At 39.2% G+C, this 12,999-nt stretch overlaps 1 protein-coding gene across 2 annotated transcripts in view; it reads left to right on the top strand.

The window, feature by feature from the left end:
* RANBP17 (RAN binding protein 17) overlaps positions 1–12,999 on the top strand; it is a 198,653-nt gene that overhangs the window by 118,692 nt on the left and 66,962 nt on the right. For both annotated transcript variants that reach the window (XM_034432307.3, XM_034432308.3), the window contains exons 17-19: positions 1,481–1,544; positions 1,636–1,744; positions 9,923–10,026. In XM_034432307.3, the coding sequence (XP_034288198.2) occupies positions 1,481–1,544; positions 1,636–1,744; positions 9,923–10,026 (277 nt within the window). The remainder of the gene's footprint in view (positions 1–1,480; positions 1,545–1,635; positions 1,745–9,922; positions 10,027–12,999) is intronic.

Consider the following 12,999-nt stretch of genomic DNA (forward strand, 5'->3'; position numbering starts at 1 on the left):
TAACCCTCTCCCTTTCATTTCAATACTTTTTTTAAGGCAGATTCTAAGAATCTTCGTTCATAGAATCATAGGGCTGGAAGGGATCTTGGTGGTCTTCTAGTCCAACCTTCCCAAGACAAGAGTGCTTATTCCATCCCAAACAAATGGTTGTCCAATCTTTTCTTCAAAACCTCCAGCAATGGAGTGCTCACAATTCTGGGAGAAAAGCTCTTCCATTGACTAATTGTTCTCACTGTCAGGACATTTCTCTTAAGTTCTAGATTGGATCTCCCTCTGACTAGTTTCCATCCATTGCTCCTTGCCTGCCTTCAGGTGCTTTGGAGAATAAATCAGTCCCCTCTTTCTTGTGACATTCCTTCAAGTATTGGAAGACGGCTATCATGTCACCCTTAAGGCTTCTCTTCATTAGACTAAAGTTATTACTGGTAGTTCCCTTAGATGTTCATCATATGGTTTAGCTTCCAGACCTCTTATCATCTTTGTTGCTCTTCTCTGTCCTCTTTCTAGGGACTCAGCATCTTTTTTTGTATTGTGGTGATCAGAACTGGACACAATATTCCAAGTGTGGCTTTACTAATGCAGTCTAGAGAAGTACTATCGTGATCTTGATGCTATCCCTTTATTGATGCAGCCAAGGACTGCATTGGCTTTTTTGGCAGCTGCCGCATACTGCTGGCTCATATTTCAGTTTTGGTACACCAGAGCGTGTAGATCCCTTTCACAAGTACTACTATTAAGCCAAGTATTGCCTATTTTGTATCTGTATTTGGTTTTTCCTGCATAAGTGAAAAATCTGATTCGTTCTCACCACTGAACTGCATCTTATTGGATAGAACCCAGTGTTCAAGTCTGTCAAGATTCTTCTGAATCTTGAGTCTCTCTTCTAAAGTGTAAGCAGTCCGTCTCCCCCAGTTTTTCCCCCCCAGGTGCTTGGTCTCATTTGCAAATTTGATGAGTGCTTGGACAAATTACATAGTCCAAAAATACATTGTCCAAAAATAATTCCAAAAAGTAAAAATTTCAATTTTTAAGATTGTTAATGTTTATTAGTATGGATAATAAGTGATGATTTTGAACTATTTCCCAGTAATGATGTCAACTGTGGTAAAATTGATAAAAGCACCTTCAAATTGAGTTTGATTCTTGGTGACTATAGGAAAGCTCAAACAGTTCGTCTTTTTCAATAATCTAGAAATGGATTTGCCTTCTCCAGGATGAATGTATATTTGCTTTTAAATTTCCAAAGGCCATGGAAGATTACCTCTATCCCACTTTTCCCAATGTTATACATTTCCCACTGATTTCCTTAAAAAAACCCAAGTTTTTTTCACACATGTATGCTCATCTATATACAACTATATACACAATACGTATATTCATTTATGTTATCTCTTGTTTGTTGTCTTGTCAGTCAGAATTTTAAATGTGTGTGATATTAATAAATTAATTGGACTGTGTTATTTTCCTTAACAAGAAATACTTATATCCTTTTAAAAAAACTTGTGAAAATAGATGCTGTGAAGTTCATGCTACAAAATCATACGGTAGGCCTTTTTAGTTTGTTTTAATATTTTTTAAAATTGCTAATTTTAAATCATGAATAAATTTATTTTGTTATCTGTTCTTTACCACCAGAGTAAACACTTTCCATTCTTGGGTGCCAATGATAATTATGGTTTGACCGATCTTAGATGCAGAACAACCTTCTATACTGCTCTTACACGTCTCCTCATGGTAGATTTAGGTAAGAATGTGTTCATCTTTTTTTCTTCTGATATTGCACACATTTCTGTACAATGTTCTTAATAATTAACTCTTAGCATCAGTGCTATTTCTTTCAGCCAAAATAATGCATGCTAGATAATTCTGGAAATATTATGTTGCAATCTAGTAACTTAGATTACATATAAAGAAAGCAAATTTTGAAGTTTGGGGATGTGCATTCATAAAAGGTAAAGTATTAAGTCCTAAAGCAAGTATCAGAATATGCAAATGCATCTTCTTGTTGCAGTTTATCTCAATACACTGATCTCTTTATAACATACATGTACATTCTCTGTGAATGTTATTCAGAACTTTCTAGAGCTACATTTTGTACTTGTCACTCTCCGTTTTCATCACTGAAAAAAGTCTCTCTATATATAAAAGCGAAAACCACTCACGCTGTAATCATGAAATCTCCAGAACCGTAAAACCTACAAAATTGAAATTTGCCATGTATGTTCTTGGCTTCTAGGTGCTCACTAAGAAAGAGTTTTTCGAAATGACCATCAGAGCATTAGTATTTGCTATATTATTATTAACACGCCCTGATGCTAAGGAGTTCTACTCCCCCTCCCCACCTGAAAAGAAATCTGTTCCAAATGCAAAACACAAGCAGAGGAGAGGAGTTTCACTTTCAGTTTTACTTTCACAGCAGGAAGCAGCTTTAATACAGAACACTTGAGCTAAGCACCGCCAGGCTCCTTCCTGTCTCCTCCTTGCTCACACAGCAAATACAGTTTCACTTTCCAAACAGCCCTCTGATGCTAAGGAGTTCTACTCCCCCTCTCCACCTGAAAAGAAATCTGTTCCAAATGCAAAACACAAGCAGAGGAGAGGAGTTTCACTTTCAGTTTTACTTTCACAGCAGCAACCAGCGGATAGGATAGGGGAGGCTTCTGTGGGGCAAGGCTGAGGGAGAGAAGGGGATAGGATAGGGGAGGCTTCTGTGGGGCAAGGCTGAGGGAAAGAAGGGGATAGGATAGGGGAGGCTTCTGTGGGGCAAGGCTGAGGAAGAGAAGGGGATTGGATAGGGGAGGCTTCTGTGGGTTAAGCCTGAAGGAGAGAAGGAGATAGTATAGGGGAGGCTTCTGTGGGGCAAGGTTGAGGAAGAGAAGGGGATAGGATGGGGGAGGCTTCTGTGGGGCAAGCCTAAGGGAGAGAAGGGGATTGGATAGGCTTCTGTGGGGCACGCCTGAGGGAGAGAAGGTGATTGGATAGGAGAGGCTTCTGTGGGGCAAGCCTGAGGGAGAGAAGGGGATAGGATAGGGGAGGCTTCTGTGGGGCAAGGCTGAGGGAAAGAAGGGGATAGGATAGGGGAGGCTTCTGTGGGGCAAGGCTGAGGGAGAGAAGGGGATTGGATAGGGGAGGCTTCTGTGGGTTAAGCCTGAAGGAGAGAAGGAGATAGGATAGGGGAGGCTTCTGTGGGGCAAGGTTGAGGAAGAGAAGGGGATAGGATGGGGGAGGCTTCTGTGGGGCAAGCCTAAGGGAGAGAAGGGGATTGGATAGGCTTCTGTGGGGCACGCCTGAGGGAGAGAAGGTGATTGGATAGGAGAGGCTTCTGTGGGGCAAGCCTGAGGGAGAGAAGGGGATAGGATAGGGGAGGCTTCTGTGGGACAAGGCTGAGGGAGAGAAGGGGAGAGGATAGGGGAGGCTTCTGTGGGGCAAGGCTGAGGGAGAGAAGGGGATTGGATAGGGGAGGCTTCTGTGGGTTAAGCCTGAAGGAGAGAAGGAGATAGGATAGGGGAGGCTTCTGTGGGGCAAGGTTGAGGAAGAGAAGGGGATAGGATTGGGGAGGCTTCTGTGGGGCAAGCCTAAGGGAGAGAAGGGGATTGGATAGGCTTCTGTGGGGCACGCCTGAGGGAGAGAAGGTGATTGGATAGGAGAGGCTTCTGTGGGGCAAGCCTGAGGGAGAGAAGGGGATAGGATAGGGGAGGCTTCTGTGGGACAAGGCTGAGGGAGAGAAGGGGAGAGGAGAGGCCGATCATAACTACTCATTAATTTTCAAGCTTTAAGTGTCAATTTATCAAGCCCCATCACATAGTTTCATAGCGAAGCCCAGATATCCAGCTAGTAATAATTAAAATTCTAGATAAACCCAATCTAACCACAAATTTTCATAGATAAGTTCTAAAATTTTGGAAAATAATTTAATATCACAGTTACATCTTTGATCTTAAATTCTTACCAAGAATTTAGTCCAGCATTGTATTAATCTCTAATTAGATTATTTGAATTTCTTAAGGCATTTTTCTCCCAACTACAACAGCAGTTACACATTTGGAATCTTTCTCTTTAATCTGTGACTCCTTAATATAGTTTAAGTAGATTCATTCATTCATTTTCCATAAGTGAGCTAAAGATTATATGGCTGTAAAAGCTGCATTTTTAAAGTAAGCACGGTATGGAAATAAACATCTTCCTCTGTTGGGTACTCTGTATATCTCATAAAATAAATAAATAGTAACAAATCTTATCTTGGAAAAACGACATATAGTTAAGTCATGCCTTCACTACCAAGCACTTCCCTAAACAGGAGAGTACAAGTAGTCGTCCCACTTGTGAATTCTCTGGGAAAAAGCATTAAGACTGTTCAGTTTTGACACTTGCAATGCACAATAGCCAAAGAAACCTTGTAGCCCAATGATGACGAACCTTTTCTGTACCGAGTGCCCAAACTGGAATGCGCATGCATGTGTGCGCGTCAGACCGTCGGAAATCTGAAGACCAACTGGTCGGCGCACACATGCCTGTTTTTTGACTGTTTTCCAGGCCTGAAAAACAGCCTGTTTTTGGCCTTTTGGGGGGCTGTTTTCAGGCCATTTTCTGGTGCTCTGGTGTCCGCAAAGACCAGCTGGCCGGCTCATACATGCACGTCGGAAACCAGAAGAGTAGCTGGCGACAGCGCGCATGCCCACAGAAGGGCTCTGCGTGCCACCTCTGGCACACGTGCCATAGGCTTGCCATCACGATTGTAGCCTATCTGCAAATGTAAGGTATTTAATACTCTGGGTTGGGTATTCTAAATACAAATGTATAACATGATTAAGAAGTGCGTCTGGGTTGAGGAAGTGAAAAAAGTTTTATCATTGTAACTCTGATCCCTTCCTCCGATTTTCTCCTCCCAGTCATTTCAATGGAATCTCACCCTACTTTGAACAGTCCTAGTCTACCTCCATGTGATTCTCTAGAACTAGCTCTGCAGGGAATACCATATCACTCAATGAAGGGTATATCTAGAATTTCTGAGTCCATGTTAATTTATCAGACATGATGGCACCACAACAATTGGACTGTTTGTATCAAGAACTGTTGATAGTTCAGTGAAGCTGTGTGTTTCTTTTGCCTGGAGGAGTCCGTTTCTCAGTCTGTTGCCACCATCTTTCTGCTCGGTGGAATCCTGTCAAAAATAACCATAGACAAGACTAATTGTATACAGATAGTCTCCTGGTGACCATGTCAGCCTTGCTTTGCTCCCTGCCATCTGTCAAAATAATATATACCTCTCACAGGATTCTTAGATCTGAATCTTTATGAGGGCAAATATGATCCCTCATTATTCAGTCTAACTGTGGAACATTCTTATATGGTTCTCCCTGCATTGAAGCCCAGGAGAGACTTATAACTGCAAAATAAAAACAACGCTGTAGTGAGCAAAACCTATTGTTGAAAATGGTAGGTATTTGAAATACTTGCAACCAAAACCAACTGACCACATCTACTGTTTCATATACTACTTGCTTTCTGCTGTTGGGAAATATTTGACTTCTCTTCCTAATGGCCTATCACCTTCTAATGGATGAGATATTGCATCCAATTTCCCACCTCCAGCAATTTAATTAAATGCTTCCTAAAAGGTTTGAACCTTTAATAGCTGTGTTAAAGTTAGCAAAGATATTCTACCAGTAGTACTTTGGTAACATATTGAGTGTCACTATAAATCCAGCTGTCTACCTTCATGTGACATCCATTATTAGGAGAGCAGATCCATTATGGCTTGGAAGTTTGGCTAAACATCTGGACATATAATTCAAACTGGGTTTTAATCCACGCAGTGAGTACCCAAACCTGGCTGTTCCTTGCACAAGACCTTTTGGACACTTCTACCACTGTGTATATTTGAATTACAGAGACTGTGAATAGGAGGATCAAAGTATATATTTGTGATTAATTTCCTGAATCAGTAAATTCAAGTATAACATACACTGCAATAGTATCTGGATCCAAATATGTACAGAGAGATAGGACCCCTGGATGTTAACATTATGTTCCTGCTTCTTGCTTTTGGGGGTAGAAGCTTGGTCATTTATACTGTCATCACCTGTCCTACAGGGTGTCTCATTTGTATCTATCCCCTAATTCTAATGTGCAATTGAGATAAAGAATGTATAACCTTTGATGCCTTATTGGCATCAGAATGCAAATATTGAAAAAATCTATATGGTATTGCCATTTCCAAAAAGCCTGGTATGCATTTGGATGTATATACACACACACTTTATGTCATATTCTTCTTAATATGACTTAGATCATCATCCAGCAATACCTGTCAGGATTTTATTTATTTGTTTCTTTGTTACATTTTGGAATTGCTCATCTCTCGCAGAGGGACTCTGAGTGGTGTTCAATAAAATATTAAACATAAAAATATTATATAAACTTTAAAAATTTTAAAAAGAGTGATTTTAAAAATTAATTAAAAGGTGAAGAGAGGGTTTTCAGGGCACTAATTAACCACATTGCTCTGTACTCCTTTGAGTTCCCCATGCGAGGTTGCAAAACCATGTTTTCACTCCTTTTCAGAAGGCCAGGCATGTGGGGACCTTTTTCTTATTTCATCAGGGGGGAAATATTCCACAAGGCGGAGACAGTGACAGAGATAGCTTTTCCTTTGGATCCGGCCAGTTGCAACTCTTTAACTGACAAGGTTCACAGCATACCTTTCTTGCCTGATACAAACTTGTGTTTTGTGGTTTTTTTGTGTAATGTTTGTCCTACATAGAATCTGTGCGGATTTGATAATAGGTTGCATGGGCAATTTTTGGCACCCTTTGCTCCATGAAATGCATTTGGATGCCAGTTTGCTTCCGGGTTCATTTCAGGGTGTTGGTTAAAGTCCTACATGGCATTGGGCCAGGCTACTTATGAAACCATCTTCATTCCATTACATCAGCCCACCCCATTTAGCAAAGAATGCAGTCTCTATTTCCCTAATTTGCTGGGTAGTTATTCAGCTCAAATGGGGATTTCTGGAAAATTCCATGGCTTGGTTTATCCTGGTAAGATTCATATGCCACCTCTATTAGAGTCTGAGTACTTTCTTGATACCTTATTTAATTTTCGCCTCTGACCCTTCTGCAGAATTTTGATACGAAAGTTGTTTTCAATGTGTTGCTTCGTTATTTGGTTGATCTTTGACTATATTTAACTTCACAAATTATATAGTATAGAGTAATAACACCATAGTTGAGTAATTTCAGCTATGCCACATGTTAGATAAACAAGTAAACAACTTACATAATTATGTGTGCAAGCCTAAATACAGCCTGAAGTATTTTAATCCTCCCTGTTGATTGCCTCCTAGAATTGCATCCAAAATAAAATCCTGGTGTTATCTCTTAGAAAAGACTTTATAGCAGGCCTACCATATCTAGATTGCAAAGATTCAGATAATCCCTGTCCCATATTTAGGAGAAAGATTGTTAAGAGTTTTTTGTATAGTAGTCCTTTTTTAGCAACCACAATTGGGACTAGCAATTTGTGATTGTGATCAAAAGAGCCATGGTGGCACAGTGGTTAGAATGCAGTACTGCAGGCTAACTCACTGCTCAATCCAGAAGTTTGATTCTGAACACCTCAAGGTTGATTCAGCCTTCCATCCTTCCGAGGTAGGTAAAATGAGGACCCAGATTGTTGGGAGCAATATGCTGACTCTGTAAACCGCTTAGAGAGGGCTATAAAGCACTGTGAAGTCTAAGTGCTATTGCTATTATAACCTCACTTTCCCTTCGATTGTTAAATGAAGTGTTGCAGTCGATAAGCAAAGCATCTCATGTCTGCAACTTAAGATTTTACTTTTGCCTTCTCTATGAGCTCTGCTTGTCACAAGCCAGTTGTGAAGCATATTAGTGGTGATCATGAAACCTGAAGCACATAATGGTGATCATATGATCATGGGCACTGCAATGGTCATAAATGTGTGCTGGTTGGGAAATGTACAAATAGTGATGTTGGTATGCTATGACAGTCATAAACGTAAGGATTGATCAGAAAGCTTTTTTTTTTTTTTTAAATCTATAACAGTTTAGTGTAGCCATTAAGTGAACAGGGCAAATAAAATCGCATGATTACCAGTCTTCCCAAAAATCGTATTTGTGTGTAGTTTTCTAAACTCTGTGCATTTATAACAGATCTGTATCAATGCACTTTAGATCAGAATGGTTTGTGTGTGTGTGTGTGTGTGTGTGTGTGTGTGTGTTCTGAATTTCTTGCTCTTTCTTAATACTTTGTTCATTATTTCAGAATGAATTATTAAAGTTTTGTTGCTCACCAAAAGTTAAGATCACCATAAATTTTGACAGAACTTTGAAAGATGTAGCAATAGTACCATTTTATTTCTGAATGCAAGGAAAATACTCTGAAAACTAAGTAGCTTGTGTACTCCTGTTAGTGGTATATAGATATGAACACCCTTCCCTGATATCTTGGGGGTGGGGTGGGGGGGTTGTCCTATTCTTCTAGACTTCAAAAAAAAAAAAAAAAAACAACCCATGAACATCTGGCTTTTCTCAAAGCATTGGGGAGGCTGTAGTCCAGAAAATGTGTAGTGAGGGGGTGTGTGGGGATCTGTGACAGTTGGTGGTATGGATGTTTTGGTTTTTATTGTTTTTATTTCATTTCATTGTTTGTGGGCTGCCCAGGATCATATTCCATAAGATGGGCAGCTTTATAAATCTCTTAAATAAAATAAATAAATGATGTCCTAGGATACCAGAGTTACAAAGTGAAAAGCTTTGTTTGTTTGTTTGATTGATTGATTCTTGTCATTCCACTCCTGCTATCCCCCACTTTCCTTTTTCTTTATCTCTCCAGGAATTGCTCTATTTTCCATGCCCATTATTATTACAGTATTTCTTATCCTAATTAATTCTTATTTTGGAGGGGGATTGTGTATGTATTCCAAAGGTGCTATATTAACAGTGTTTGACATATTAGTGTTTTTGGGGGGCAACTTGAAGAGGTTTATAGTGAGAACAAAAAGGACATTATCCAGGCAAAATGACAGTTTTTTCTAAACTGCACAGATCGAAGTTCCTCTCCAGCTTTCCTACTTTTTTTTCTGTCTCTCCCCTCCCCCCTCTTATTGAGGTATCTCAATATTACATACACTTTGAGTTTTTATGGGACTATTTTGAACATCACTTTCCTTAGCGATTTTTCCCTAAAGAATGTTGAGCATCAGTGAAACCTCTTAACTATAGGATGTTCATATGTTCTTTGTTTCATATATGCTATAGTTTTAGCTACATTAGCTTGACAGGAATTGGCGGTAGACAGTATGCTAGCTATCCAGTAGGGTTAACTGAAGAAATGTTCCCAGTGTAAAAGAAGGCTAAGTTGTATTTACATATTTACTAAATATCTCAGGGGTGTCAAAGTTGCGTTGTTACAGCAGCATCACATGACGTATCAGGACTTTTTTCCCCTTTGCTAAACTGGGCGGGGGCGGAGCCAGCACATGACGCATCCAGCTTGTGGGCTGCGAGTTTGACACCCCTGAAATATCTTCATGGATGTGATAGCTTCACAATTCCCTTTAACTATGATCTTTGTTGACAGAGATGGTCTATAAAAAAAATAAAGATATTCATTTAAACACAGGTAGTGTTTCAAAGTTCCTTAAAGCAAACACCTGAGTAGGATTCAGATCAATTCCTAAAATAAAAGAACAAAGAAGAATAGCAACAGGCTGTGAAATAATTGCTGGTGACTGCTTTGTCAGTCCATGTGTTTACTAAAAGAAGTCACCAGATTTAAGAACATTTCAGGTGTAGCTTTGCATAACCCAAAGTTTTTGTTTATTCACATAATAGCTACTATGTCAAATTATTTAATAATATTCGTGTTTATAGTTGTGTCCTCTCCCCTCCTTTTCTTGCAGGAGAAGATGAGGATGAGTTTGAAAACTTCATGCTTCCCCTGACAGTTTCATTTGAAACCTTAGCCCAGATATTTAACAATAGCTTTAAGCAAGAGGAAGCAAAGGTAGGTTACACTCTGAGTAGAAGGAGAAATATTGCTCATCATAATAAATAGTGGTTTAAAATATGTAAAATTAATCACATTTAAATCCTATTGTATTCAGTGAAAGTGAGTTATGAATAATTCTATTCTCCGTTTGACATCCATATGATCAGTTTTGGCTACATGGTTGAATTTTTCTTATCCTTGCCTTTATTTATGGAACACTGTCTTTTAAAAGCAGATATTCCATAAGAAAATTCTGTAATTCCTGGACTTTCAGGTATGATGCTACACTCCCCATGGAAAGGGGAAGGTCTGAAATCTACATCTTAAGAGCCGTGCAAAGCACTGACAGGGCACAAGAGTAGATCAGAGAGCAGTGGCTTCTTTTCCTTTACTTACCATGCTTCTGACTCTCATCCTGACTTGACACATACCTTGTAGCTTAGTCAGGACAAGTTGTTGAATGATTGAAGGGGCCACGGCAAATGTAACTAATCACTGGTCTGTGTTGATTGCTCGAAGAGAAGAGTAAAGGCTCTGCCATCCAGTGGAAAGAATAGGATTCCATTGGGGATTTTTTCCCTCAAAAACTTTATTCATAAAAAGATGAAATTAAAGATGGCACTGCACATGAAAATATCACGAGCTCCCTTCTCTCCATTAGATTTAATAAGAGACATATATGACATTATGCAGTGAATTTATTTATTCCCTTCACTTCTCTTTTAGCAACAAGTAGACAAGGTTTAAAACATGATGTCCCATTATAGTTTTCCTTACTAAATAGGAGCCAGACATATGACTGGTGTTTTTAGTTGTAGTCCTGTAGTCTATACTGTATTTAGTTCTCCCTGCTGATTACTGCTTTTGAACAAGATCTAAAATAAATGTTTAGCATCCTTTCTTTGTGTAATTTTGTCTCTTGCATATTAAATACTTGGGAGCTTGTGTGCTCATCTGTCTGTTTAATTTACATATTACAGCTGGGTGTGAGTAGATTTATAGAGGACCGAGACATATGCAAGCTAAAAACATTGTATGCTTAGAATATCTCTTCTAAACAAGAATTTAATATATAAATCAAGAGTTTATTAAATGGCTGGGCATATATGTATAAATAGGAACTGGTCTTGAAGTATTACATTCTTAAACCCAACAAAGTGATTAGGATAACTGATAGCTAAATAAGGTTTTTATGTGCCTGTGGGAGCCATATTAGGATTGATTTGACAAGTCAGTTCAGCTGTGGCAACAGTCATATTATCTAGCACAACATTATGTTTTATTAGTAAAATCCTTAAGTGTAGCAAGCTGTTTGTGTCAAAACAACAGTATATTTTAAGGGGAGAAAAGACTTGCTAAGTGGAAGCTGCATTATCAGGAACAAAACACATTAGCATAGCATTACATTAAATAAATTGCATTCTTGTATTATGAACATAGTTAACCATGCACTCTAGAGTGGCTATTTCAGATATGTTGTGTAATATTCCTAGAAGCTCTATCAGTATTTTTTCTTTAGCATTTTAAAGTGTGATGGGAGACTCAGTAGCATCATTGCTATTTTTCCTTCTCCGATGCATTTCAAGAGAACATAAGCCCCAATTCAGTGAGCTATATATTAATTCCACAGTTTCAGAGAATATCTGAGCTACTTATTCAAAGAGCTCTCCACTCCACTTTGCTAGCTGTAGGAAATTTAAGGGAAGTTAAAAAAATGGTTCTGGGACAGAGCCAAGTCACTTTGCTGCTTCAGAAAGAGGACAAGAAGACACAGTTGCCATTCCGTTATTATATGGAAGCTGCCATACAGAAGCAATTGAATCTCAGTTCAGTACTTGTAAGGGGAAGCAAGCTAGCTTGTAGAGGTAAAAAGGAAAAAGCCATTTGGGATATCTTCCCTTCCAAAAATAGCAGCCATGACTTTCTAGAAAACATAGTCACTCGAGAGGTTGCTGCTGTTGCTGCTGCTGCTATCACTACTACTGCTACTACTACTACTACTACTACTACTACTACTACTACAACTACAACTGCAAATAATATTGCTGTATCTCCTGACTGAAGCATCTTTCTTACTTTGCAGTGTGATAGGGCATAGTATCAAACACATCTGGTGAATTTATGGACATACTAGAAAAAGGTACTAGAAAAAAGCCCAAAACTTACTTTATTTTATTTTATTTTTATATGGCTACATAACTTTTTAAAAATGCTGCTCCAGACAGCATACACCCATATAAACAGAATTATATTTTTGTTTTATTTTTATTTGTATCCCATCATTATTATTTTTACAAATAACTGAAGGTGGCGAACATATCCAACTTTCCTCCTCCCATTTTCCCCACAACAACAACCCTGTGAGGAGGGTTGGGCTGAGAGTGAGGGACTGGCCTAAAGTCATCAGCTGGCTTTCATGGCCAACACAGGACATGAACTCACAATCTCTGGTTTTCTGGCCTGGTGTTTTTTGGACACTGGACCAAATTGGCTTTCCTACAACAATTAAAATTCAACCAAATACACAACATACCTCCAGTTCATTGGATGAGCTCTTCTCATCTAATCTCATCCATCCTTTTCTAACCCCCATGCCTGAGGGAACAGTCAGGGCTTCCTGAAGGCTAGCAAGGTTGCAGCAAGTCAAATGGAGATGAAGATGGTAGTAACCATCACAGAGAAGGGATGCTTCTTACGTTCTATCAGATTACATTATTTTACAGAAGCTATCTGGAGCATGCCCACTCTGTTGGAGTATGTGGGATAGGCAGAAACAACAAGAGAAAAAAGATACCCCCACAACGACCTAGTCTTACACCATGTAGGCTTTTATAAATGATAACCAGCACCTTTCATTGTGCCTTGAAGCCTACTGGGAGCCAGTGTAGCAGATCAATGAGATGCTACATGGATGTAATGATAAACAGCCATGACTATCTGTGCTACTGCATTCTGGACCAATTGCAGCTTCCAGAAGGTTTTCAAGGA

This window comes from Pantherophis guttatus, chromosome 1 (assembly GCF_059756535.1).
Source record: "Pantherophis guttatus breed Tessera chromosome 1, ASM5975653v1, whole genome shotgun sequence".
Classification (NCBI taxonomy): domain Eukaryota; kingdom Metazoa; phylum Chordata; class Lepidosauria; order Squamata; family Colubridae; genus Pantherophis; species Pantherophis guttatus.